The sequence below is a fragment of the Molothrus aeneus genome, chromosome 16 (genome assembly GCF_037042795.1).
Source record: "Molothrus aeneus isolate 106 chromosome 16, BPBGC_Maene_1.0, whole genome shotgun sequence".
NCBI classification, from domain to species: domain Eukaryota; kingdom Metazoa; phylum Chordata; class Aves; order Passeriformes; family Icteridae; genus Molothrus; species Molothrus aeneus.
In genome coordinates, this window is record NC_089661.1 from 1,700,533 (window position 1) to 1,726,841 (window position 26,309).

At 52.8% G+C, this 26,309-nt stretch overlaps 1 protein-coding gene across 1 annotated transcript; it reads right to left on the reverse strand.

The window, feature by feature from the left end:
- Positions 1 to 87: 87 nt before the first annotated feature.
- Positions 88 to 25,635, reverse strand: CFAP70 (cilia and flagella associated protein 70). Its single transcript, XM_066560889.1, has 27 exons — positions 25,571 to 25,635; positions 24,576 to 24,690; positions 22,149 to 22,335; positions 21,759 to 21,854; positions 21,344 to 21,423; positions 20,134 to 20,307; positions 19,559 to 19,741; positions 19,059 to 19,150; positions 17,918 to 18,011; positions 16,760 to 16,894; positions 14,812 to 14,940; positions 13,682 to 13,773; positions 12,034 to 12,094; positions 10,680 to 10,871; positions 9,967 to 10,098; positions 9,025 to 9,150; positions 8,372 to 8,505; positions 8,158 to 8,273; positions 7,847 to 8,002; positions 6,792 to 6,887; positions 6,034 to 6,110; positions 5,171 to 5,323; positions 2,851 to 3,012; positions 2,591 to 2,680; positions 1,142 to 1,243; positions 323 to 370; positions 88 to 198 (listed from the first exon to the last, which is right to left on the reverse strand). The coding sequence occupies exons 2-27, from the start codon at positions 24,624 to 24,626 to the stop codon at positions 118 to 120; spliced, it is 3,039 nt and encodes a 1,012-aa protein (XP_066416986.1). The 5' UTR covers positions 24,627 to 24,690; positions 25,571 to 25,635; the 3' UTR covers positions 88 to 117.
- Positions 25,636 to 26,309: the final 674 nt, after the last annotated feature.

Consider the following 26,309-nt stretch of genomic DNA (forward strand, 5'->3'; position numbering starts at 1 on the left):
CCCCAGCCCCGCCCCCGGGTTCTGGCCCCGCCCCCTTTCCCCTCCCCGCGGTCGCGAGACAATCGCGACAGAGCCGGGCACGATCGCTCGGGGCAGGGGATTTTATGTGCGCGGGGCTCAGAGCGAAGGGTCGCCGAAGCCGAAGCGGTGCTGGGCCTCGCGGATCTCCTGCAGCAGCGCGCCGTTCTGCAGGCCGAGCTGCGGGAAAGGGGAGCGCGGTCAGGGCCGGGCTGCGCGGGGCTGTTCGGTGCCCCGGCTGCGACACCGGCGGGACAGGGACCGGCCCGCGGCACCGCCCGCCCCGCAGGGCACGGACACGAACCTTGACGGTGTATTTGTAACACTGCTCTGCCTCCAGCTGCCGCCCGCCCTGCAACACAGCACCGGGGAGCGAATCCTGGGGTGCGTCAGGCACGAAAAGACCCCGAGAGCATCCAACCCACCCATTCCCTCAGCACTGCCAAGGCCACCACTAAAACATGTCCCCAAGTGCTACATCCAAGCGCCTTTTAAATCCCAAAAGGCATGGGGACCTCACCACTGCCCCGGGCAGCTGTGCCAGGGCCTGACCACCCTTTCATGAAGGAATTTTCCCAATATCCATCCTAAACCTCCCCTGGCACAGCTTGGGGCCGTTTCCCCTTGTCCTGTCCCTGTTCCCTGGGAGAACAGCCCAACCACCCCGGCTGTCCCCTCCTGTCAGGAGCTGTGCAGAGCCACAAGGTCCCCCATGAGCCTCCTTTTCTCCAGGCTGAGCCCTTTCCCAGCTCCCTCAGCCCCTCCTGGTGCTCCAGCCCCTTCCCAGCTCTGTTCCCTTCAATGAACACACTCCAGCCCCCCAGTATCTGCCTTGTCATGAGGGGGCCCAATAGGATCCCAGGATTTAGGGTGCCATGGGATCTCTGTGGAATGCCATTTGTAAGAAGTTCAGCAGGGGGGACACGCCCTGGGGCAGTCAGTGCCTCAGGGTGCTGCTTTTGCCATCCAAGCACTTCCTTTCCCCGTAAACAGTCCCAAACTTTTTATCACAGAGCTCTTCACCAGCTCTTCAGGTTCATGAGCAGATGCCAACCCCCCCAGGAGCCCAACAAACCCCCCATGAACCCCTACCCCATCAGGCTGGCACGGGCTGGGCACTCACCTGCAGGCAGATGAGGGCGAGATATCCCCACACTTCAGCGTTGGTGTTATTTAGGGCATTGGCTTCAGAGAGAGCATCTTCTGCTTCCAGCATCTCCTCCAGCTTGAGGGAGAGAAGGAGAGGCATGGACAAATGACAAGGAGCAGGCAGAAAGGGCTTCCCAACTGAACAGGCATTGCTCTAACAGCAGAAGTGCAACAGAAGCTCCTAGGAGGGCTTCCCTGAGAGAAACGTGGGGGAAAGGATTTAGGGCACAGACAAGAAGTTATCCTCAGTGCCAGAGCACCCAGATCTCCAGTCTGGAGCAGGAGCTTCCCACTGCTGACCCCCATGGAATCACACACTATTTCTAAATTAGCCTCCAGCTGTAAGGGAAGCAGCACAAAGCCCTTCACCTCCAGGAACTGAGTGATCCAGCTCCATGAGGAAACATGGCTGTGTTCCTGCTCCCTATTCCTGCTGTGCAGCAGCTCTGGGCATGCAGGGGTAGCTGGTGTCCAGGCCACCACTCACCTCCCTAACCTGATTCCACAGCCTCCCAGGAGGTAAACATTTGGCCAAGGGGGAGCAGAAGTTTAAATTCCTTCCTTGATTGATTCCTCAGCCAAACTCCCTTGGAGGAAGCTGGCAAGGTGTCCCTTGGGGAGACACTGCACTGCTGGTGGCTGGGTGTCCTTGGCAGCCCTTCAGAAGTGCTGGATTCCCTTGGACAGGGAAAGCACCGAGATTCCTCCCTGCTGACATCCCACCCTGTGCCTTGGTGACATGCAGGTCATGTGCAGGCAGGAACTCAAAGCAGAGCCCAGGTTGTTTGCCATGACACCCTGTGGAAGGAGGTGCTGCCAGGAGCTGGGATGAGGGAAAGGTTGGCTGATCTGTGTCACTGTGATATTTTATGAACATCCTTTTGCTAGGATTTTTCTCCTGAGAAGCTGAGAAGCCTCAGAAAAGAAATGTAAACAATAATTATCTGATGGCTGTGGTCTGGAGATGGTTTATCAAGTGCATCTTTGATTGGTCTCACGTGGATTGTTTTTACTTGATGACCAATCCCAGACCAGCTGTGTCAGACTCTCTGATCAGTCACAAGATTTCATTATTCATTCCTTTCAATCCTTCTGATGAAATCCTTTCTTCTATTCTTTTAGTATAGTTTTAGTATATAATTTTCTTTTAATATAATATATATAATAAAATAATAAATCAGCCTTCTGAAACACAGAGTCAAGATTCTCATCTCTTCCCTCATCCTGGGGACCCTCAAACACCACCACAGTTCCCAGAGCAGGGGCTGAAGGTGACACCATCTGGGTGCCAGGCTGGGGCTGTCACAGCACTGGCTCACGGGCAGCCAAGAGCTGCTTTAAACAAGGGGATCCTGCAAAAGCCAAGCCCTGTGTCCCATGCCACCAAGTGAAGCCCAGAGGACAGGAAGGCAGCTGCACTCACCCTGTAGCAGGCGATGCCCACGCCCAGCCAGGTGAGGCAGGAGGCAGAGTTGTCACAGGCGAGCAGGTAGATGTGCTTGGCCCGGCCGTACTGCCAGGAGAGAGACAGACACACACACGCTCTGCATCACCCCACAGACACACAGGGCTTTGCCAAACACCCTGTTGCCACAGGGCTCAGACACCCACTGGCCCCACTGCTGCTGCAGCAGTGATTTGTTCTGTGCTAACTTGCCCTCCACAGCCCTGCTGGCTGCTCACCTCTTTCTCGTCCAGGTAGATGGAGCCCAGGCGCAGGTACACAAAGTGCATGTCTGCAGCATCCTCCTCAAAGCTGATGACTCGCTCGTAGCAATCCTTTGCCTTGTCAAAGTCCTTCTGCAGGTAGCACAGGTGCCCTTTCTGAGCCCAGACATTTGGATTCTGTGCACCAAAAACCAGGAGTGAGACACAGATGGGAGAAACACCTGAGAGGGGGGCTGGGACACTGCAAGCAGCAGAAAGGAGGAGCTGAGCAGTGTTTCATTGTGTTATCACAACTCCCTGGGCAGTGCTCCAGGCTGGAGACAGTGTGCCTGGAAGCTGCCTGGTGGCAAAGGAAGGACCTGGGGGTGCTGGTTGGCAGCAGCTGAAGCAGAGCCAGGTGTGCCCAGCTGGCAAGCAGGCCAATGGTCCCTAGCCTGTGCCAGCCATGGTGTGGCTGGCAGGAGCAGGGCAGAGCTTGTGGCCCTGTGCTGGGCACTGGGGGTGCCACAGCTCCAGTGTTGTGTCCAGTTGTGGGCCCTCAATTGTGGGGGGACATTGAGGGGCTGGAGCGGGTGCAGGGAAGGGAACAGAGCTGAGGAAAGGGCTGGAACACCAGGAGCAACTGAGAGAGCTGAGAAAGGGGCTCAGCCTGGAGAAAAAGAGGCTCAGGGGGACCTTGTGGCTCTGCACAGCTCCTGACAGGAGGGGACAGCCAGGTGGGGGTCAGGCTCTGCTTCAAGACAACAGGGACAGGATGAGAGGAAACAGCCTCAAGTTATGCCAAGACAGGTTCAGATTGGATATTGGGAGAATTTCTTCAGGGAAAGGGTGGTCAGGCACTGCCACAGCTGCCCAGGGCAGTGGTGGAGTCACCATCCCTGGAGAGATTTAAAAGCTGTGTGGATGTGGCACTTGGGGACATTGTTTAATTGTGAACACGGTGGTCTGGGGAATGGGTGGATTTGATGATCTCAGAGGGCTTTTCCAACCTAAACAATTCCATGATTCTGTGATATCAGGGTTTATGGAGAGAGTTAAGCTCAGTGGGCTGCCTGCAGGACACCAGCAATGGGATCCCCCTCCAGCTCCCTGCCCAGTGTCCTGCCTGCACACAGCATTCCCAGGTGTCATCTTCCCCCTGCCTTCCTTTCACTCTGCCTCCCCAAAGAGAGCTCAATAGCAACTTTGTTTGTCATGAAACAAACCCAACTCCCCCACCCAGGGACAGAGGAACAGGATATACCTGAGAGAGAAAAGAAAGGCAGATGTAGAGAGGCAGAGGCAGAGACAGGCTCTGAGATGCTGCCTGCCTGTGCAGGGAGTGACAGGAGGCTGTGACAATGGGATAACAAGGACAGCAGTGCTGCAGCCACAGCCTGGTTGACTGCCCTCCCATGGAATGCTCTGGACTACACTGGAATGGTGAAGTGGGAACAAAGCAGGGGCTCTGGAATGGTGAAGTGGGAATGAAGCAGGGGCTCTGGAATGGTGAAGTGGGAATGAAGCAGGGGCTCTGGAATGGTAAATTGGGAACGAAGCAGGGGCTCTGGAATGGTAAATTTGGAATGAAGCAGGGGCTCTGGAATGGTGAATTGGGAATGAAGCAGGGGCTCTGTATGTAAATTGGGAATGAAGCAGGGGCTCTGGAATGGTGAATCGGGAATGAAGCAGGGGCTCTGGAATGGTGAATTGGGAATGAAGCAGGGGCTCTGTATGTAAATTGGGAATGAAGCAGGGCTCTGGAATAGTGAATTGGGAATGAAGCAGGGGCTCTGGAATGGTGAATCGGGAATGAAGCAGGGGCTCTGGAATGGTGAATTGGGAATGAAGCAGGGCTCTGGAATAGTGAATTGGGAATGAAGCAGAGGCTCTGGAATGGTGAAGTGGGAATGAAGCAGGGCTCTGGAATGGTGAATTGGGAATGAAGCAGGGCTCTGGAATGGTGAAGTGGGAATGAAGCAGCGGCTCTGGAATGGTGAATTGGGAATGAAGCAGGGGCTCTGTATGTAAATTGGGAATGAAGCAGGGGCTCTGGAATGGTGAAGTGGGAATGAAGCAGGGGCTCTGGAATGGTGAATTGGGAATGAAGCAGGGGCTCTGGAATGGTGAAGTGGGAATGAAGCAGGGGCTCTGTATGTAAATTGGGAATGAAGCAGGGGCTCTGGAATGGTGAATTGGGAATGAAGCAGGGGCTCTGGAATGGTGAAGTGGGAATGAAGCAGGGGCTCTGTATGTAAATTGGGAATGAAGCAGGGCTCTGGAATGGTGAATTGGGAATGAAGCAGGGCTCTGTATGTAAATTGGGAATGAAGCAGGGCTCTGGGCTCTCACACACCAAGGGCTCGATGCGCACGGCCTCGCGCAGACACTCCTCCCATCTGGGCAGGTCCTCCCGCAGCTGGTAGGTCCAGCCCAGGGCCAGGTAGTAGGCACAGGTGGGGCCTCCCTGAAGGCTCAGCAGCTCGTGGGCCAGTGCCTTGTGAACAAACTGGGGAGGAACAGCACAGGGGGTGGTTAGGGGAGCAGGGACACCATGGACACCCCAGCAGGACAGGGCAGGAGAGCTGACTGACACCACTCTGACTTCCACAAACAGAAAACACAAAGGAAATTTCTTTTTCCCCTCTTTTGAATGTTGGTCTAGTGGAAGGTATCCCTGATCTAGTGGAAAATGCCTCTGCCCAGAGCAGGGGGTTGAAATGAGATGAACTTCAAGGTCCCTTCCAAACCAAACCATTCCAGGATTCCATTTAGTTGCTTTAAGCAACTCTTTCTGCCATGTCAAATTTAGACAGGCAGCACAACGTGACAACCAGAGATGTCCCAGAGATGACTTGCTAGGACAGGCACATTCCACAGTTGATACAAAAATCCCTCCAGCATACACAAGTGTCTGAATCACAGGAGTTCAGGCATCTTGGGAGCACCACAATAATGGATCCCATCTCTGAATGCCCTGTACCATTTCTGAGCTGTTCCTCTGCAGCAGGCAGTGCTGGGCTGTGTCCACAGCCAGCATTGTGGGCTCCACACTCTGTCTGGCCACACTTTTGCATCTCTGGGCAGTGGTGGCTTTGCTCCCTCTTGTGCTCAGCCTCTGGAGTAGCCACGGCTCATTCTCTGAGGCCCAGAAAGGGGCGGGCTGGAGCTCTTTGGGAATAAACCAGCCACCCTCCCCACTCCTCCTGCTAAACTGACCCGGACAGCATTGAATTTCATCAGGAATTCCACTGACTTCATGAAGATTGTGCGGGGAGGTGGCTGAGGTTCTGGAGCTGCAAGAAAATGTGTCTCTGTCAGTCCCAAAGTGGGGTTTTTATTTCTGGAGCCAAAGCAGGTCCTGGCATCCCAGTGGAGACAGAAAAATCCCTGCAACATGGAGCAAAACCCAGGAGGTGGCAGGGGAGCCTGAAACAGAGATTAACTCAGCATTTCTTTCTGAAGGGCTTAAGTTTTGTAGGAGATCTGAAAAGAAATTACACTCTTCACCCACTAATTTTCCAGTCCAAACCTAGAGGAAAAAAGGTGGAATTTTATGAATGATGCTGATCAGAGACAAATACAGTGAGGCTCCTGCCTCCTCAAAGCAACCAGGGGGCCCTGAGGCAGCCAGCACTGCCATTTCCACCACCACAGGGGCTGTGGAGGAGGCAGATCCCACACCACACAACCAGAGGGGATCCCTGGGGACCCTTTAAGAGCTGGCATCTCAGGAGGAAGAAAAGGAAAGTGCAGGGAGCAGTGATGTGAGAGAGAGAGCTGCATTCACCTGCTGGCTGTCCATCCTGAGATGTGCTGCTCTGAAAATCAGAGTGAACTTGCTTTGCCTGCAGATTCCCTGGCTCAGAGAGACAACAGGCCCTGGCAGCATGGGGACCATGGCTCACTGCTCCCACATTACTCCCCACCATTCCCACAGGACCATCTCCCAGCTCTCCATGTCCCCATTCCCAAACCTTCTGGGGCTTCCTGCACTGCTGTAGCCTCTTCCTTGGGTGTCCCACCTTCCATGACCTCTGGTGGTTTGTCAGCTGAGCCATCTGGAATCTTCTCTGGAATTAAACCCCCAAGAACCATTAGGTGGGAAGCCATAAACTTCCCAGTTTAGAACATGATTCCACACAACAACAACAACAACAACAACCACCAAAAAAAACAACAAAAAAAAAACAAACAAAAAAACAAACAAAAAAAAAAAGAGAGAGAAAATATAAAATATCTACCAGGTTTTCAAAGCTGGAAAGAAATTTCTTTGCAGGAGGCAATACCTGGGGCTGGGGTTTTTGGCACAAGATTACCATGTGAAGCCAGAAACAGGTATAAATGAGGCAGGATGAGAGGAAACAGCCTCAAGTTGCATCAAGGAAGTCTATGTTTGATGATAGCAAAAAATTTATTCACAGAGAGAGTGGTCAGGCATTGGATCAGGCTGCCCAGGGCAGTGGTGGAGTCCCCATCCCTGGAAATGTTCAAAGGCCATGTGGATGTGACAGCTGGGGATATGGGCTAGTGATGAACACAGCAGTGCTGGGTTAACAGTTGGACTTGATCTTGGAGGTCCTTTCCAGCCTTAGTCATGCCATGATTCTATGAATATCCCTTTCCTCACAATCAGAAGGGACAAAAACCCGCATGTGTCATGAGCCTGCCTGCCTGAGGCACTGTGCATGAGTGGTGATAATGTTAAAAATAAAGCCAGTCAGCATTTCCTGCAGCCTGGCCAAATATTTGGGACTCAGGACAGACAGCCTCAGCTCAGGCTGGACTCAGAGGAGCTCCAAAGAAAGCCTTGGCCTCAGGGTCACTGCCAAGCAGCTGGTTTGCCCTTTGGATTGCTGTGTGGGGAACTCACAGCGACTGCTTCCACGGAATTCTGTTCTGGCTCACAGTCCACATCTTCTACCTTTATCCTTTGTACTTCTCCTCTTAAAAACTCTCCTCCTTCCACTGTTCACCACATAGATCCACCCCTCTTGCTGGTGTCAGGGCACCTCCTGGGTTTGTCTGTTACCTGGCCCTGTGCTGGGAGAACTGGGCTTTTTCCCTTCTGCCTCAGCAGCCTCAAGGATTCTCCTCTCCTCCTCAAGCTCGGCTCGCAGGAGCTTCTTAGCCTCACGAAAGCTCCTTTCTGCCTGAATGTAATTATTCTGCAGCTCATAAAACAAACCTGTGGGAGAGACAGAGCAGCATCAGCACACACCCAAAGGAAGCAAAATGCTTCTCTTAGCCCTCAGCTTGGAGCAGGGAGAAGAGGACTGGGGGCAGGAACAATGCTTGGCTCCACAGGAATACCTTGAGCACCAGACTGGCTTGGTTTTGTACCTGCAAGGGTCCAGGCTATGATGCTGGATGGCTCCAAGCAGCAGGCATCCTCAAAGAAAATCTCCGCCTCTTCATAGGTTTGCAGCTTGACACACACAATCCCACAGAGCAGCAGGCTGGGGCAGGGGCAGAGCAGTCAGCCTTGCAGCCCCAGCAGTGGTGTGGGGGATACACTCCACACCCTCCCCACCCACCCACCAGGAGCACTCAGCACCTTTGGATGTGCTGGGGGTCCAGACAAACAGCCTGCTGGAAGCATTCCTGGGCTTTGGTGGCATCCTCATACAGGAGGCAGAAGGCTCCATAGTCCAGCCAGGCCTGGATGCTGCGCTGGTCCCGAGCTATTCTCTGCACAACAGAGATCATCACTGCAGGCAGGCTCAGCAGAGCCATGGACTGGGCAGGCAGTTCTGGAATGACCACAGCTTCCCTGGCCACCCCAGCCCAGCTGAGCAGGAATCAAGACCTTGTCTGTCCCATGCAAAGGTGTCCCCTAAATGGGATTGTGCTGGAAGCCCACTTCCTCTAAGTCTTCTCCACCTAACACGTGTCCTCCAGCTCCAGCTGACACCTCCTAGGGCCCAGTGTCCCCAGAACTGACCCTGCACATCCCATTTCCCCTGGCCTCGAGGCTGGAGTCCTCAGTGACCTGGCCAGGGACAATCTCACATCCTGCAGAGAGCAGCATCTCCCTGGGAAATCCCTCCAAATCCTACTTCAGCCTGAGTATCCTGGTGATGCTCAGCTCCTTCCTCCCTCTCTCCAGCACAGTGGGGGCTGGCTGAGCTGTGAGCAGTGGCCCCACTGTGCTGCTGGGCTGTGCCAGTCCTCACAGGTGATGGAAGGAGACATCTGGGGCTCCCTCACCTGATTGTAGAACAGAGAGGCCAGTTTGAGGTCCTTGTTGGCTTCAGCTTCACGAGCAAAGAGCAAGAGCTGCTTCCTGGTCGTGTTGGGTGGAGGGGCAGCAGAAACATCTTCCCCAGACAGGAGCTGGTAGGGAAGGAGACAGTGTTAGCCCTGGGGAAGGGAAGAGTGCTTTGTGGGATCCCAGCATGGCAGCAGCTCCCACACCAGCACTGCACACAGCACAGACCAGTATGGCTGGGGCTGGCACTGGGAAGGGCAAGCTGTTCTGTGCTGGGACACGTTCCCACCATTCCCAGGTACATCTGCCACACAGGCATAGGGCAATATCAATTTTTACAAGGACATGGAGGGACAGGACAAGGAGGAAGGACTTCCCACTGCCAGAGGGCAGGGTCAGATATTGGAAAGGAATTCTTCCCTGTGAGGGTGGGCAGGCCCTGGCACAGGGGGCCCAGAGCAGCTGTGGCTGCCCCCGGATCCCTGCAAGTGTCCAGGGCCAGGCTGGATGGGGTTTGGAGCAACCTGAGATAGTGGGAGCTGTCCCTGCCCATGGCAGGGAGTGAATGAGATGAGCTTTAAGGTCCCTTCCAACCCAAACCTGTCTGTGATCCTATGATTATTCACAGCATTCCCTAAATCAAAGTGATGACAAACTTCAGTGGGACCTCTCACTGGTGACCCCAGCTCCTGCTCTGCCCAGCCACCCTTACCATGTGCCAGCTACAGCAGCTTCACCAGTGCCATCTCACACCTCCCCCAGGATTTTGAGCAGTGAGATACAAAGGCACTGGATCCCTGCCTCGAGTGTGGCTCATGGTCTACAAGTGATAACCCCAGCAGATGAAAGCATGAACCTGCTTCTGCCTTGAAGGCAACAGTCCTTCCCCTGCCCTGGACCCAGAGGGAAGCCCTGGCCTGAGTGACCCCCATTTCCCCCACCTTGTTCAGGGCCATGTGCATGTGGTCCACGAGGTACACATAGAGCTCACTGAGGAATGCCTGCAGCTGCTCCTTGGTCTCAAATGCTGTGGTCTTCAGGTATTTCTCCCTCACAATCTTCACCACAGAATACTGTGGACACAAAGGACATAGCACAAGGCAGGTTCCCTCCCGTGCCCCCCACCAGCTCTGTAATCACACACAGACAGAGCCTGAAGCTCCAACTTAGTTCTGAGAAATAAATCCAGCCTACCATTTATAAAAGCAAAAAAAAAAAAAAAAAGCAAGCAAGGGGGATTTCCTTTCCCACCTCCCTGACAGCCTTTAGGGACAGAATGTGGATGGCTCATCTCCTCAGGACAGAGAGAGGGGCTCCAGGAAGAGTGTGGAACCTCCTTCCCCTGCTGGGGCAGACTGGGAATATGAGAACAGCCAGCCCTGCCTTTCTCAGGTTATGAGCATGGAACAAATGGATCTGAGTAGCTTCCATTGATAGGAAGTGTTCTCTTGGCGTGGGACCAAAGCAGCTTGGTGCCTGCTCCATTAGAAGGGAATCCTGTCCCTCAGTGCTCACTGCAACAGCTCCAGGTGACAGGAAGGGATTCTGGAGCACCACATCATCCTGAGTTACCACCACAGAGCAGCAGTTCCTCACTGAGAAAGTGTCTGGACAAAAACAAGCAGGGAAGCAAAAAGCCCAAAGGAGTCTTCACCTTAAGCTGTTCCTTAAAAGCAAAATATTTCCCAGAGGTATTGAGCTCATAGTTGAGCTGACGTTTCTGTTCCTCCATGGTTTCGTGGTCCATCACTCCCTGGTCAAGCAGCTGCTTCCCAAAAAGCTCATGGTACTCCCTCAGGATGGCAACAGCAACACTGGTGACACGTTTGTGATAATCTTCCACCACCTAGGAAAGAAATAAATAAATTTCACAAGCCACTTATGCAATCAACCTTGATATGTATTTGATTTGCCACAGCCCACGCCTCCCATTAACTCCACCTGACTCAGGTCTCAATTAGTCTGTCACACATCCTTTCCTGTCCATGCCTGAGGGCTGAGAAAATATCTGCAGGTAAACATAAAAGAGCTCCTTCCTGCTAGGATTTTCCATCACAACCCAGTATTCCAGTCACTGCTATCTCTCCTATAGCAATATAATTGGCTGTGAGTAAATCAATCTCATTTACTGGGAGCCTTGAAACCCATGGCCAGCCCTCTTCAGCAGAACCTGTAACCTCCATAATCTCGGTCCTCAAAAATTCTTGGTGACCTGAGAAAGGTCAGGGCTGATTCTGTTCAGGTTTGTCTGAGTCTGATGAAGCACAGGGGCTGCTCTGAGACAAGAAACTGTTGGGACTGCCCAGGATATAAATGTCAGGTGCTGGTAGCCTCTTTTCCCAGCATCCCATTTCCTTCCAAACATCCCCCCATGGCTGCCTTCCCTCCCTTTGCTCCATCTCTTCATGGCTTCCCTTTGAATGGGATGTGAACATGAGTGATGGATGGGTTCCCAAGGCACACTGCTGTGGAGATAACCCATACAGAAGTTTCCTTTTCTGTGTATTTCATAGAATATATTGAATTGGAAGGGATCCACAAGGATCAAGTCCAGCTCCTGGCCCTGCACAGACACCCCAACAATCCCACCCTGGGCATCCCTGAGAGTGTTGTCCAAATGCTCCTGGAGCTCTGGCAGCCTCGGGGCTGTGCCCATTCCCTGGGGAGCCTGGGCAGTGCCCAGCCACTCTTTTCCTAAAATCCATTAAAACCTCCCCTGACACAGCTCCAACTGCTCACAGACAGCAGAGATTGAAGCTGCCCCTTGTAAGGAAGCTGCAGACCCCAACGAGCTCCACCCTCAGTCTCTCTTCTCCAGGCTGAACATTCCAAGTGACCTCACACTCCTCATATTTCCCTATTCCCTTCTAGACTCTTCACCACCTTTGTGGCTCTGCACCCCTGATCTCTTCAAACCTCATCCCCACGTTGCTGTGGGCTGAGAATGAGGGCTCTGAGGGCAGGGTGGGGTGGCAGGATGGTGGCCAGGCCACAGCTCTCCCACGTACCTTCTTGGCTCCTTCTGTCCGCGGGGCCAGCGCAGGGCGGGGAGGAATCAGCTCCTTGACCCTGTCAGTGAGAGCAGAGGAGAATCAGCAGAGCCACTGCCAGGGATGTTGGCTTGTGTAGTGTGAGGGCTCCACCCTGCCATCGTGTCCAAGACACCTCCCAGGCACCTGGGAGGAAACTGGAAATCTCAGACCAAGAGTGAACAGGTCCCTACAACTGATGGTTGTGCCTTGTCATGACAGGGTTAACATTTATTGCCAACCCAAACTGCTCTCCTGGAGCAGCAGAGCTGTATCTTGGAGCTCCTGGCTCTGCAGAACAGGTCTTCAGGAAGGAACCAGCCTGAGGAAAGCTCTGTAGAACTGAGTCACTAAACAGCCCAGACCACCTGATCCATCAGTTCCAACACTGCCCAGTCTGGCCACACATCGACCCCCAGACACCACCCAGCCCTGCCTGGCCTCTGTGGAGTTACAATGACCTTCCATTAGGATTAGCATATTTTTAAGTAAGATTTTAATAAGGTGAGGGTGGCTGAGCACTGGAGCAGGATCCTCTGTGGAGTCTCCTTCCCTGGATATACCCAAAAAGCATCTGGACATAGAGGAACGTGCTCTGGGGAGCCCCAGTTGAACATGAACGTTGGTCTAGGTGACCTTCAGGGGTCACTTGCAAACTGAATAATTTGGGGATTCTGGAATTAAAATCCCTGGTGCCAAACCAGCCTTAATTAATTTAATTTTTTTTTCACTATTTCCTGCTTGCTGGACTCCAGAACACCCTCAGTCCTAAGAACATGATCCATCCCACCAAGCCAAGGTGCCACAGGCCTTGTTCAAGGAGGAGTGACACTGAATCCACACACAGTGCAGAAGAGTAGAAATGTATAAAATAGGCCAGGAAAAGGTCTGTTCTAATAGGGGTTTACCTTCCTCAGCCTGTTCCTCCTGGAAGACAGCAGGGAGCAGTGAGGACAACACATATACCTTCAATGGATGACATTTCTGTTTGAGAGATATAAACCTGCACCTCTTATACCTTATTCATCTGCTGCATTTTCTTTTTTTTTATTCCATAAATTAGATGTTTTATGCCTTTCTAACCCATAACACAGCAGGGCTGCCACTGGACAGGAACTGAAGTCTCAAAGCAGCAGAGATGAAAGAGCAGCTCTGCAGCAGAACAACATGAAAACTAACATAAAAGCTGAGGAATGGGTAAAACATTGTGAGAAAACTTCTGAAAAGCTAAAAATGAGAGAAGGCTCTGATGAAGCAACAGCAGCACTACCCAGGGCAGTCCACGCTGGTGGCCAGGACTGACCAAGCCACTGAACATCACATGCAAGAGGCAAGCACATGGGGATTAGAGGGAAACAAAGCCCAGACAGGAACACAGACACTGCTATGCTGCTCTGGTGTCTCTTGTTTTGAGAGGAATGGCAGGGAGATGCCAGCTGGGATGAACAAGTGTTTTCCCAACACACCAGATGCCACGCCTAAAGCAGTCTGGCCAAATCCTCCCCCTGATTCCTGTGGGTTTTGTCTCAGGCCCTCTTTATGGAGTATTCCAAGGGGGGTTTGCTGTACAAGGCTCTCTCCAGCCTGCAGAGAGGAGCTGTCAGCCCCACAGCCCATCCTTACGCACCGCTGGACCAGCTCCTCCCGCAGCCGCTTTGGGACCAGGGGCCTGTCCAGCTTTATCTCCATCACCAGGAACGTTCCTGCCTCGCTGTATTGCTGTGGAGAGAAACATTGCTCCCTGTGTCGTGCTGTCTGCAGCCAGTGCTGGCACAGTGAAATACTGAGCACACAGCCACACATCTCCCAACTGCAGAGATCCAGCTTGTTTTATAACCCACCCTCGGAATGAGTTACAGCAGCAAAATCCAGCTCGAGAAACCAGGCTAGGGAAAAGGAGAGAGCCCAGATAATCAATCTGCCTGCAGAATGAATGTGCATTCCAGAGGAAGAAGCCAAAATATGAAGGGATAATTTAAATAAATGCCTGGCAATTTACAGAGACCTTCTAGCCCAGTGTGCCAGCCTGCTCTCCAGGTGGACGTCACTGGAAGAACTCTGGGACAACATCTACGTAAAACATCCCTTGTCCCCTCACTCTTGAGGAATTTAATTGCATGAAAGGTGTGAGACACCAGCACAGTGATGCTCTACAGTCTCTCCTTCTCTTTGGAGAGATATAATTACCTGTCCTTCCAGGCTGAGATTTGTGACATTTTCAGATTCTCCAGTGCCATCTGACAACTGGATTTTGGATGGGCTCAGTAACTTTTAGGAAAAAGAAAAGATGTCTCTTGTTTCAGACTCAATAAATATCAAATCTTTGCAAGTTCAAGCAGCACATCCTAGGATTTCAGACAAGGGAAAGCTGCAGCTTCCTTACAAGAAGCAGCTCCAATGTCTGCTCTCTGTGACCAGTAACAGGACCTTAGAGAATGGCTGGAGCTGTGCCAGGGATGGGTTAGGCTGGATGTCAGGGAAAGATTCTTCCCCCAAAGGGTGGTTGGGCACTGTCATGACCCCAAGGCTACCAGAGCTCCAGGAGTACTTGGACAACACTGTCAGGCACAGGGTGGGATTGCTGGGGTGTCTGTGCATGGGCAGGAGTTGGACTCATGATCCTTGTGGTTCCCTTCATGTTGAGAAGATTCTATGGCTCTAGGATAATGAGTACCTCTCATCCATCCATGGTTCCTGTGTGTCCCAACTTCCTGTGACACAGAACCAGAGCAACCATGGTACCTCCCCAGACCTTACCATGGCATTGGAATCTTCCTTCTGAGCCTTACTGGGAGCAGCTTTGCTGGAAGGAGAGGTCCCCAGCCTTTCCTTGCCCAGACTGAGCTGTGACCTGCGATCCCGGAAAATACTGTACTGAACTCTGGTCTGAAAAACAGAGACAATCAAGGGACAAAGCAGGCTTCCTCACTCATTTGCCTTAACCTCTCCCATCACATAACACACTGTCAGGGTCTTAAATGCCTTAAGAAGTTTTGTAACCTCATTCTCTCCTCCTAGAGTTCAGCTGCTGGTGCTCCAGCCCAGCTCTGATCCTGTGTAGCTGTGAAGCCTCAGGACAGACTATGACACTCAGTGGGGGTATCTCCATGTTCCCTCAAAGAGCTGTGTTTTCACTGAGGACTGGCCCTTGGTCCTTGCCTGAGATATGTGCTGAATGTGCTGGAACCCAGATCCGTGATCCTGAATTCCTGGTGGGATCCTAGACCTGCCCCACAGCTATGGATGTACCTGGTGATGAGGGCTGCTGGATGAATCTGGCTTCTCTCACCAGGCCTGCTCCACACATTTTTGGGGGCCCCCACCTGCCTGACAGCATCCCTTGGCTCCCAGCTCATTTTCTTGTGTGGAGCTGCTACCCTGACACACATCAGGGAATTGTAAGGAATAGGTTTGTCAGACTTTGTGTTTACACAGTGTTTGACCACCCAGACAGGCTGTTCCCTCCCACACATCCTGGTTACAGAACTGGGCTAGCAAGAGTTATGGGGTTCCTGGGGAGAGGATGGAGCAGCTGTAGGGAAACTCCTTAGACCAAGAGGCAACCCAAAGCACCTGGGGAGAAAGAAGGACTTCACTTGTGACAGATAAATGGCACAGGACAAGCAGCACCATGCAGCCAAGGGGTCATTATTCATGGCAGGGAAGCTGAGCCCAGCAGACACATTTGTGCCCAGCCCAGCTCTGCAGCAGCCAGTGGGAGCAGGGAGGCAGGAGAAGGGCTGGAATTCACCCAGCCCCTGGACCACAGCCCCACAGGGAACATGGGGGGTATAACCAGGCTGTACATGTGCCCTCCTGAAACAAGCTCAGGTCTGTTCCAGGAGGGAGAGACTGTGGGAAAATGGAGATGTAATTGTCACTCTTAGTAACAGAGAGGGGAAAAACGAAAAGACAAATAAACCTCGGTGAGCTAGAGCTGAAAGAGCTCCAGTGACAGCTTTTTTGGTGGTTGCTGGGGGTAACGCAATCCTTTTAAAGCCACTGTTTGCTCTTCCCAGCAACACCCTTCCCTTGCCCATGTTGCAGCCTGGGGAGCGTGGATCATGCTGGCATAGGAGGGAGTGGAGTGAGATTCAAAGCCTCTCTCAGCCCCCAGACCTGCTCACTCCCCCCTAGAAATCTCCTGCCTTGGAAAAACCTGTACCTAAAAGCTTGTATCATTAATTTTCTCCATCACCAGAAGGGCACTCAAGGTTCAGATCCAGTTCCAACCAGCACACTGTCCACCCTGCCTGCTCCCAAACACCCTCTGTCCACCCTGCCTGCTCCCAAACACCCCCTGTCCACACTGCCTGCACCCAAACATCCTCTGTCCACCCTGTCTTCTCCCAAACACCCCCTGTCCACACTGCCTGCACCCAAACATCCTCTGTGCACCCTGTCTGCTCCCAAACACCCCCTGTCCACTGTCCCTGCTCCCAAACACCCTCTGTCCACCCTGCCTGCTCCCAAACACCCTCTGTCCACTGTCCCTGCTCCCAAACACTCCCTGTCCATCCTGCCTGCTCTCAAACACCCCCTGTCCACACTGCCTGCTCCCAATCACCCCCTGTCCACTGTCCCTGCTCCCAATCACCCCCTGTCCACTGTCCCTGCTCCCAAACACCCTCTGTCCACTGTCCCTGCTCCCAAGCCCCCAGTGCAAAGCCAGCTGCAGAGCTGGAGCAGAGCCTGCTGCTCTCACCTTCTCAAAGACCTCACTGTCCTCGTAGTTAAAGACACGGAAGGCCCCTCGGATCTGCGTCACCCCAGGGCACAGCAAATGCATCATGTTGACATATGCCACACCATGGAAGGCAATCGGCTTGTCCTCATCTTTCTGGAAACACAGAGCAAGGGACTGAGATCCTGAACACGCTGTTATTCTCCTTAAGGGAACAAGGTCACCAATCTCATTAAGAGAAGGCCACACAGCAAACTGATGCACCTGATGAGCCCATGGTTCTGTCACTGGCACGCAGCCGAGACAACCTGGATGAATACACTGGAGTCATTCCATATGTAGAATATTAATTTTATCCCAATCCCCATGGGGCAGCTTTTCTCTCTAATTCCTGCACTCAGCTGTTCCTCAGGATGGTCTTGTTGAGATACAGCTGGAAGATTATCAGCTGTGTGTGGTTAGAAATCCAGGTGACCCTACCAGAGTTGTGCATCTCAGGTTGGACAGACACCAAGTGGCTTAGGAGGTGTGGGAGGCCTGGCTAGAAGGATCATCATCAGAGCTGCAAAATCCTGGCACTGTGAGTGCTGAAAGGGATTTACACCAACTTATATGGCTTTGCCCTGGGATAGATTAGGAGCTCTCACACAATCATCTGCCAGGAGCAGAACCATTCTCTAAGGGGCTGTTTCTCTGTTAAACCACCCTGGTTTAGATGCAAAGGCATAACTTACCTGAGAAAGAATGCAAGAACTTCCTCCTCAAGCTGCTTCAAAACCTCACTGGCCACAGATCAGCTCAGTGAATTACTTTTAATTCTCTTCAGAGCCAGGCTGGACAAGCATCTGAGCCACCTGGTCTAGTGGAAAGTGTCCCTGCCCGTGGCAGGGGGCTGGAAGGAGGTGGAGTCTGGGGTCCCTTCTAACCCAAACTATTCTGTGATTTTAAAAGTCACCCTGTCCTCTTTCCAGTGAACTACCACAGATCATCAGTGAGAGCTATAAGGAAAAAATATGACTCTGTAATTATTTAACAGCCCTATAAAGCTGATTTTCCACAAAGCCTCCTGCTCTCTGACTCACTTTGGCAGCTTCAAGGCCGATTTTGGTATCACAAAGGCCTCAAGAGGAAAATGCCTGCTAATGCAATGCTACTCCACAAGCCAGACCCCACTTTTACCTTGTCAGGTTTGTTGGTTTTCCCCTTGCCACCTGAGGACATCCTGCAGAGCTCCACGGGCCAGTGGCGGCACTCGGCAATGCGCCTCTGCAGGCTGGGCACAAGGGATGCAGGATGCAGTGAGGAGATGCAGAAACCCAGCTGGAGAGCCCCACCACCCTCCTCTGTGCCCCAGCAGCTCCCCTTGGGTTTGCTTCACCCTATTCCCTCAGCAAACACCCTCAGGCCATGGGAACACTGTGATTTGGGGCAGGCTGGGTACATTTTCTGCTCTACCCAGTGCTGTGTGCATTTATGGCACAGCCAGCTTTAAAACAACAGTGAGGAGCAACACATTGGGCTTTCTCTCTCCCCCAGTTACTTCAGAAATAAGTGAGAAGGAATGTGATTAACTTTGGTATAAAACCTGAATTGTACAGAGCAAGTGGATCTTGAGCTTGCATTCAGTGTGGCTGGTGACTCTGACACCAGCAGGCAGGTGGATGGATTTGTAGAGAAAAGAATTCAAAAAATCAAATGAGATAGAAGTGAGTATTTCCACACAAGGAGTAATTTGGCTGTGAAATGCACAGCCATGATGCAGCTGAGACCAGAAAATAGCAGGATTCAAAGATAAATGGAACACTCATCCTGATCGTGAGCGTATCTGGAGCTGCTAAAGGCAACACTTATCCAATAAAAAAGCAAATGAAGAGTGCCCACATGGAGTGAAAGGTTTGAACGTATTTGGGATTCAGTAAAAACTTAATTAGCAGCTCAGAGGAGAGCTGTGGATGCCACTCTAGTCCAGGTCTGCTCACCATAACTGCTGCCCCTTCCTTCAAGCTATGCAGGGACCAGCCCCCAGCCCCAGCTGCTGGCAGCAGGAAGAGAGCATTTGTGGCCTGGAGATAGCAGCTCCAGACAATTCATCTTTTCCCAGCACAGCAGAACAAAGCTGCTGCCAGCAGTTCAAGGCACTTCAAGAGCTGTGCCCTTGCTCAGGTGAATGCTTGTGGCCAAGAGACAGTCACAGCAGCCATGGCAGGTGGGGCAGAGCCACAGTTTGACCCCTAAGTGGTCCAAGATCACCTGCATGTTGCAGCCCCTTGCCTCAGGTCATTCTGAGCACGTTCTGTGCTGTGTTGCTCAGGTCCCTTACATGGCCACAGCATCAGCATCCAGGAAACAGCGCGTTTCCATGTCCCACACGACTCTCCTCGAGCTCTCAGCCTGGGTCCTGAATTCCTTGTCCTGTGAGAAACAGCGTGCAGTCAAAGCCAGGACAGCAAACTCCCCAGCCTGCACTGCATCATCCTCAAAAGTGTCCCCAGGAGAGAATGTGAGTCAGACAGAAGTGTCCAAGTGCCCAAAGGCAGGCCAGCCCCACAGAGAGGATGACAGCCTTTCCTGCAGACGCCATCAGGCCATCAGCGTTAAGTGCCTGGCTCAAGGGAGATAACCCAGCTCAGTGTGGGTGTTTCCTGGGACCAGACCTGCCACATTCTCCCCTGGGATGTCTCCAGCAGTGAGTCAGCATGTCTGCTGCCCCAGGAGAACCACCTCTGTGCTGGACACTGCACAGTGACCACCCACCTCCCTCTCTTACCAAGTCTCTCCATCCCTCCTGGCTCTCTTCTAAACTTGCCAGTCCTTCCTCACCTCACTTTTGTTGAGCTCTCCATCCTCATCCTCATAGGGCCCACCAACAATGAAGGAGTCAGGTATGTTCAGAGCATCAGGGGCCAGGATGGGGCCAAGGGGCCAGTTTTTGGGCCGGGGAAATGGTTCTTTTTCACCATCAGCCTTCAGGATGCCATTCTTGAAGAGCAATGGCAATTCTTTCTAGAGAGACAGGAGAAAAAAAGGATTTGCATTTCTAACAGGAGCAGGAGCAAGAGCCAGCTGCTCCAAGCTGGGATAACAAAGCAAAGCAACAGTACAGGGTGCCTGGCTTGGAAAATGCACTCCACCGCACGCGTACAAAGAATGGAATAAAAATAAAGAGCCACATGGAAAAAACCCTGCCAGTTTGAATCCAAATCTTTCCAAACAGACCTTTGTTTGTGTTAAAGAAACACATCACACCACAGAGACTCTGAGACCTCCCAACAAAGGCTGCTGGTGCACAAGCACAGAGGCTGTGCACCCCATGTGCCTGGACACTTGTTCCATGGGGTGGGGGAACAACCCAAACCCAGCCAAACCCCCTGTCACCGTGCCTGGGCCATTCTCACCTCACCAGCTGCTGGCATTTGCAAGCAAGCCATGTAGTTTTGCTGGGCGTCAGCAGTAAAGGCTTCAGGGACAGAATAAGCTGCCTCCAGCGTGATGCTCAGGAGGTTCCCACTTGAGAACTGGGTGCCAGAGAGCAGGAGCTCTTTGGTGCTCACTATCACTTCAAGGCCAGCCTGTGAGACAAAGATAAAATCGAGCCAGTAAACAATTATAGCTTGCCTGCTCTTAGGGAGAAGCAAGCAGAAATCCAAGGCCAGAACATATAATGTTATCTTGTGCCTCATCTTCGATGTATAAGAAAACAGCCCAGCACAGGAAAGGAATCTCAGGACCAATTTGGCTCAATTGTGGTGTTTGTTTGTTTAAATCACAGCCTGGCTGAGGTATGGCACATGCCCCAAGGGTCTCATAAAATGAGCTGTGGAGAAAGAGACAGGGTCTCATGAAAGGAGCCACAGAGAAAGAACATCAAGGGTAGAAAATGGTGCTTTTCCCCTGGTGATTCAGAGAGCCACAGCTTTGCCTCTGCCCTATCTCCATGCTCTGTGTGCAGCCTTTAATTACCTGTCCCAGCCCTGGATGGATGGTGTGTGAGGGAAAACCAGCTGGTCAGCATTTATTACCTGTCCTCCCTAATGAGTGCCCCCCCACCTTGCTCACTGTGAACTCCTCTTAAACACAGAGCTGTTAATGGGATATCCACCCCTCCAGTTTGCTCCCGGTGCTCACTGCAGGCAGGCAGCTCAGCAGCAAAATTGGACACATTTTCCCAGCCTCATACTTCATTCCCTATTTTAGTCACTGGGTACTTTGCAACCTGCTGAATGAATAAGGACCTTGTAGGGAAGGCAGTCAGAGTTTGTACAATAATGGACTCAGACATTTCATCTGCAGAAAGGAAGGCTAATAAAGCTGGGCAGGTGACCCTGACGCTGCCTTTTGGGGGGTTTTCAGCACTGTGCTTTCCATCTTTGTTATTTTTTGCAGAGCAATTGGGTAGCTGCACACATTAACATTTCCCAGCACGACCTCACCTATCAGAGGGAAGCAGGGACAGACGTCAGAGGGAGCGGGAAAGGCCTCCAAGCCTGTAACATATAGGGCTGTACCACATCCGTGATGAGCCAGGCAGCTGAGTCATGCTCTCCCTCCCATTAAAAAGCAGCAGAGAGCTGAATGAGGGAAGGAACAGTTCCAAATTCCACATACCGTGGCCTCAGGGTAAAGCTTCGCTGATGGGGAGGCAGGCACTGCATACAAAGGAGCTAAGACCTTCAGTGAACGCACTCCTGGGAAGAAACAGGAATGAGAGCAGCCTGAAGTGAGACCCTCTGCAAAGAATCACAGTCATGGAATGATCTGGGTGGAAGGGACCTTAAAGATCACCTTGTTCCAGCCCCCTGCCATGGGCAGGAACACCTTACATGAGGCAAAATCATGGTTCTGAATTTTGATTACATTCTGAATGAATTCTGAATGCTGAGCTACTCTCTCTCCCCCTGAGTCAGATTTTGCAGAGCTATGAAGGTTACTTTGTCCAAAGGAGATAAATTGTAGTCGGGGGTCCATAAACAGAGATCAGAGCAAGGAGTGGTCATGGAGGCTGTAAAATTCAATGCTGTACCTTGCAGCAGAGGTAGAAGGTCCACCACAGCTTGGGCAAGAGGAACTATTTTCTCTGTTTTTTTCTTGTCCTTTGATGCCACTTCTAGCAGTGTCACTAGGGAGATAAAAAGAGAGGAGCTGGCAGAATTCCTTGGACCAGCAGGTCAGGCACCAGAGAGGGTCTGTGCGAGCTTTGGCACGAGCTCCTCTTCACCTCCCAAGGCTGACAAGCACAGCAAAGCCAAAGGAGCATGGGCCAACATGAAAGGGGATTCTTCCAGCTGGCAGAGATGGACAAGAAGTGCTGAGAACCTCCCACCACTGCTGCTGAAGTGCTATTCCTGAACCAGTGACTCCTGCAGCGACAGCACCCAGCTCCAAGGTGGGACATCTGGCACCAGCTACTTACAGAGCACTGGTTTCTGCACAAGGACATCCAAGGAGTTGGGCCCATCGGGGCTGTACTCAAAGCTGGTGCTGAAGTCGTACTCTGCTGTCCCATCTGGCAGCACATGAGTCTTGGAGGAGTCTCCCAGCACTGCTCCGTTGTACTCCACACGCACCAATGCAAACAGCAAGTTGCTTTTGAGAGTTTTCTGTCAAAAAAAAAAGAGCTCAGAGAGCAGCTGGCTCTGCAGCAGCATCCCAGGATCAGAGTTGCTCTGGCAGCAGCTCAGGTCAGTGACCAGCACAGGGCTCACTTGTGGGAGCCTGTTCCACCACAGGAATGAGGAAGAGGAGCAGAGCTTGGCCACACTGAGACCTCACCATTCCCTGTCTTTAGGAGGGAAATTTCCTGTTTCACCACACTGTGATGCCCCAAAGATTATCAGGAGCTGTGGCAAAGGAGATAGAGAGGTTCAGGCTTCACCTCAGGAAAGACACATCTAAAACAAATCCCAAAATACTCCACTGATATTTTTGTACTTCCAGGAAGCTTGAGACCTTTGCTGTCTCCTAAGAAAGCTCCTGAGCTACAGGGATGAGCTCACAGGACACCTGTGGATGTCGTGTGGTGCAAAATGTCCTGAAATGGACAAGAGAGAAAACAGCCTTGAGTTGTGCCAGGGGAGGTTTAGGTTGGATATTAGGGAAAATTTATTCACTGTAAGGGTGGTCAGGCACTGGCACAGGTTTCTCAGAGAAGTGGGGGAGTTCCCATCCCTACAAGTGTTCAAAAGACATGTGCATGTGACACTTGGGAACATGCTTTAGTGGTGTCCTTGGCAGTGCTGGGTTAAAGGTTGGACTTGATGGTCTCAGAAGCCTTTTCCAACCTACATGATTCTGTGAAATCAAAGGAAGGGCTCCAGCAAGCACTTAGGGAGCTCTGCAATTTGTTGTTACACCACCTTCATACCACTTGCTTTAATCAGAGATGAGGAGATTCAGACTTTACTTTGAATTTCAAATGTCTAAACAGAGGGGCTTAAACAGGGCTGGAGAGGGACAGTGAAGGCACAGCACATGGCAGTGGGGACCCACAGGGGCAGCATTGGGCACCTCCACAGCACAGGAAGGGCTGGGCAGCAGGTACCAAAGGGCTCCCTGCAGCAGAAACACAGTTTAGCTCTCAATCCACAGAGAAGTGGCTGAACACAAGGACTATTGTACCCAAACCCAGCTTTTCCTTAGTGCTGAGGCAAAGGGATGCCTAACACACCCTCAGCTCCCTCTCTCCCTGTCACTGGGGTAATTAGTTCCATGCTGGTTCTTACACAAAAAGAGATCTCTTTCACTTGGTTTTAATTTTCAGCCCTTCTCACTGTCTCCTTGAGCATACATCCTATGAATGGCTAAACAGAAGAATCCAATTAACCTTTCCCTGTACCATTAATTATCCAAGACTCCTCTCTCATCCTTCTCTACATTGCCTCTAATTAAGCAGATTCCACACTTATAGCTAGAAGTGGATTCCACATTCTTACAGCCGGGTTTTTTTTTCATCCTGTTGCTGTGATTATTGCCCTTTTGTAACCCCCCCTCCCTTTTGTACAGCCCTTTCTCACGGTGGAGCAATCAGAACCACAAAGCAACATTCCAGATGCAATCAATCCAGCAGTCTTTTCTTCCCAGCCTTGTTTATCCTCCTCTCACCTCATTCCTCACCTAAGCTGCTGTTTGCTGAATCCATCAGTGTAAGAGGTACTTCAATACTACAATGTGAAAGCCTCAAGCAGGTGCTTTTGGATTGCTTTTTCTGTCTGCTGCTGGAGCAGAAGCAGGAATTTGCATTTTTTCTGCTTGCAGCAGGAGCTGAGCTTCTCCTCCACATTCCCTCCCAAATGTCAGTTTCTCTGGAAGACTTTAAGGACAGCTGGATGCATCACATGGAAATCACAGCAGTGGTGGTTTGATTGGCACCAGCTCATAGCCTTGAACTGGATCCACTGCCTTTTTAAACCAGAGCCACCCTATTGCTTTCAATATGATTTAAACAGCTGGAGCTGGGATGAAATTCTGGCTTTACACCCAAGGTGAGGTCCTTCCACAGGTTTTTGTCTCATTGATCATATTTTTACTATGTTCTGCTTAAAAAAACCTGCATTTCCATACAGTTAGAGGAGGCAGAGAGGTGCATTTCACCCCATTATCTCTGGCCTGCTACTAGCGAGGTGTATTCCCCAATTTATGTGCCTCACAAGACTTTTCCTCTGTGTGAACTCCTCAGCAGGGAGGAGGAAGCCACAGTGTGGCATTGCTGAACCTCTGATACTCCCACCACTCCTTCCTTTAGCCTTATCACCCCCTGCCTGCTCTCACAGGGGATCCCTGTGCACACAGAATTGCTCTGGCCTTGTTTATTAAATGAGTAGAGATATTTTCAGAACTTTACCAGGTCCTGTGCACTCACGACTGTGATCTGTACTGGTATTGGCTGTGACATACTGAGAAGGGCTGCAGCAGCGGGCTCCTTCCTACCAGTCAGCCCCGCAGGGACCTCCTCGGCTCTGCAGGAGAAAGAATGAGGAAAGAAACATGAAACTGCTCCATTCCTCTCCCAGATACCTCTGCAGGACACAGCAGTGCGGGCTGCAAGCGCTATTCAGGGCTTGGCTGTCAAAACACCATTGAATGTGCAGGGCTTTGGCAGTGACGAATCTCTCACGAGGTGCAGGGGGAGGACTGGGAAAAATGTAATGTGAAAATTATTCAGCTCTGTAAGCTTCACCCAGCTGCTGCTCCCAGGAAAGGTTTGTTGTGCCAGGCTGGTCTCAACTCCCAGTACATCCCTGGCTCTCTTTTACTCCCTTTTTAAGTTAATGGTGACCCCATGGGCCAAAGGCTGGCAGCTACCAGCCGTCCCCTCACAGCTCCCAAATGCTGAGCAGCTCCTTCTGCTCCTCAGGTTTGTGAAACCCTCGGGATTTCCTCAGGGCTCCCCAGGGACCCCACGGCCTCCTTGCCTCACACCCCCAGGGCCTGGCAGCTCCCTCAGGGCAGCATTGATGGGCTCGGGGCTTCTCTCACCCTGGTGTGTCCTGCAGCCCCTCAGCCCCTCCAGATGTGGACTCGCTGGTCTGGCGGTTCTCCTGCCCCAGAACGGTCCTGCAGCCCCTCACTGACCCAGGGGTCTCCAGCAGCCCCTCACCACAGGCCTGGCGGTTCTCCTGCCCCAGAACGGTGCTGCAGCCCCTCACCGACGGCCCCGGGGGTCTTCCCGACCTGGGGTGCATTTACAGCCCCTGAGCCCCGGGCCTAGGCCCTCTGCTGGCTCGAGGGCTCCTCACCCACGGGCCTGGAAGCTCTCCTGCCCCAGAACGGTCCTGCAGCCCCTCACCCACAGCTCTGGAGGCCCTCTCGCCCCGGGGGGATCCTGCAGCCCCTCACCGGGAGCCAACCGTGCGGCGCCGGGGCTCGAACCTGCGGCTTGCCCGACTCGGCGGAGGGCTCGCGTCCCGTCACCACAGCGACGCGGCGGCTCCCGCAGGCCCCCGAAACCTCGCGGGACCCCGGCCCAGCCCCGCGTGTTGGGGGCGTGCCCGTGAGGCCGCGGCCGCCGCCATGATGGGTGTGGGCAGCCCTCACCAGCCCCCGGTGGGGCCGGGTCCCCCCGAGCCGTCCCGTGTGAGCGGGCGGTGCTCTCCGGCCACCGTGTCCCCCTTTGCAGCCTGGCGTGCGCGGCTCTGCATCCCAGAGCCCACTGCTGGCCTCCGCCCCGGCTGGCATAGGCCGTGGTGCCCACCCAGGCACTCCCTCACACCCCGCTGGGAGCCCTGAGGCAGTGGGAGGGGGGGTGTCCGCACTGGGATGGGGTCCCTATGGCGAGGGGATGGGACAGTGACTTTGTGTCCCTATGGTCACAGAGGGGTCCCAGGGGTTTGGGCAGCCCCCCGAAGGTTTGCAGTGTTTGCTACAGGGTTTTGGGGCACCCCACTGCCACCAGCCCGGCTTTTGGGGCGGGAGCCGGACCCCCGGAGCGGGTTGGCCCGTTCCCGGGGAGGGGATGCCCAGAATAGCTCCGCTATCTGATTCCGAGGGGCCGCGGCCGTCTGCACCGCCGGCTCCCGGGGGCTGACATTTGAGCCCCGCCGCGGGACGGGACGGGACGTGGCGGGCGCCGGGGACT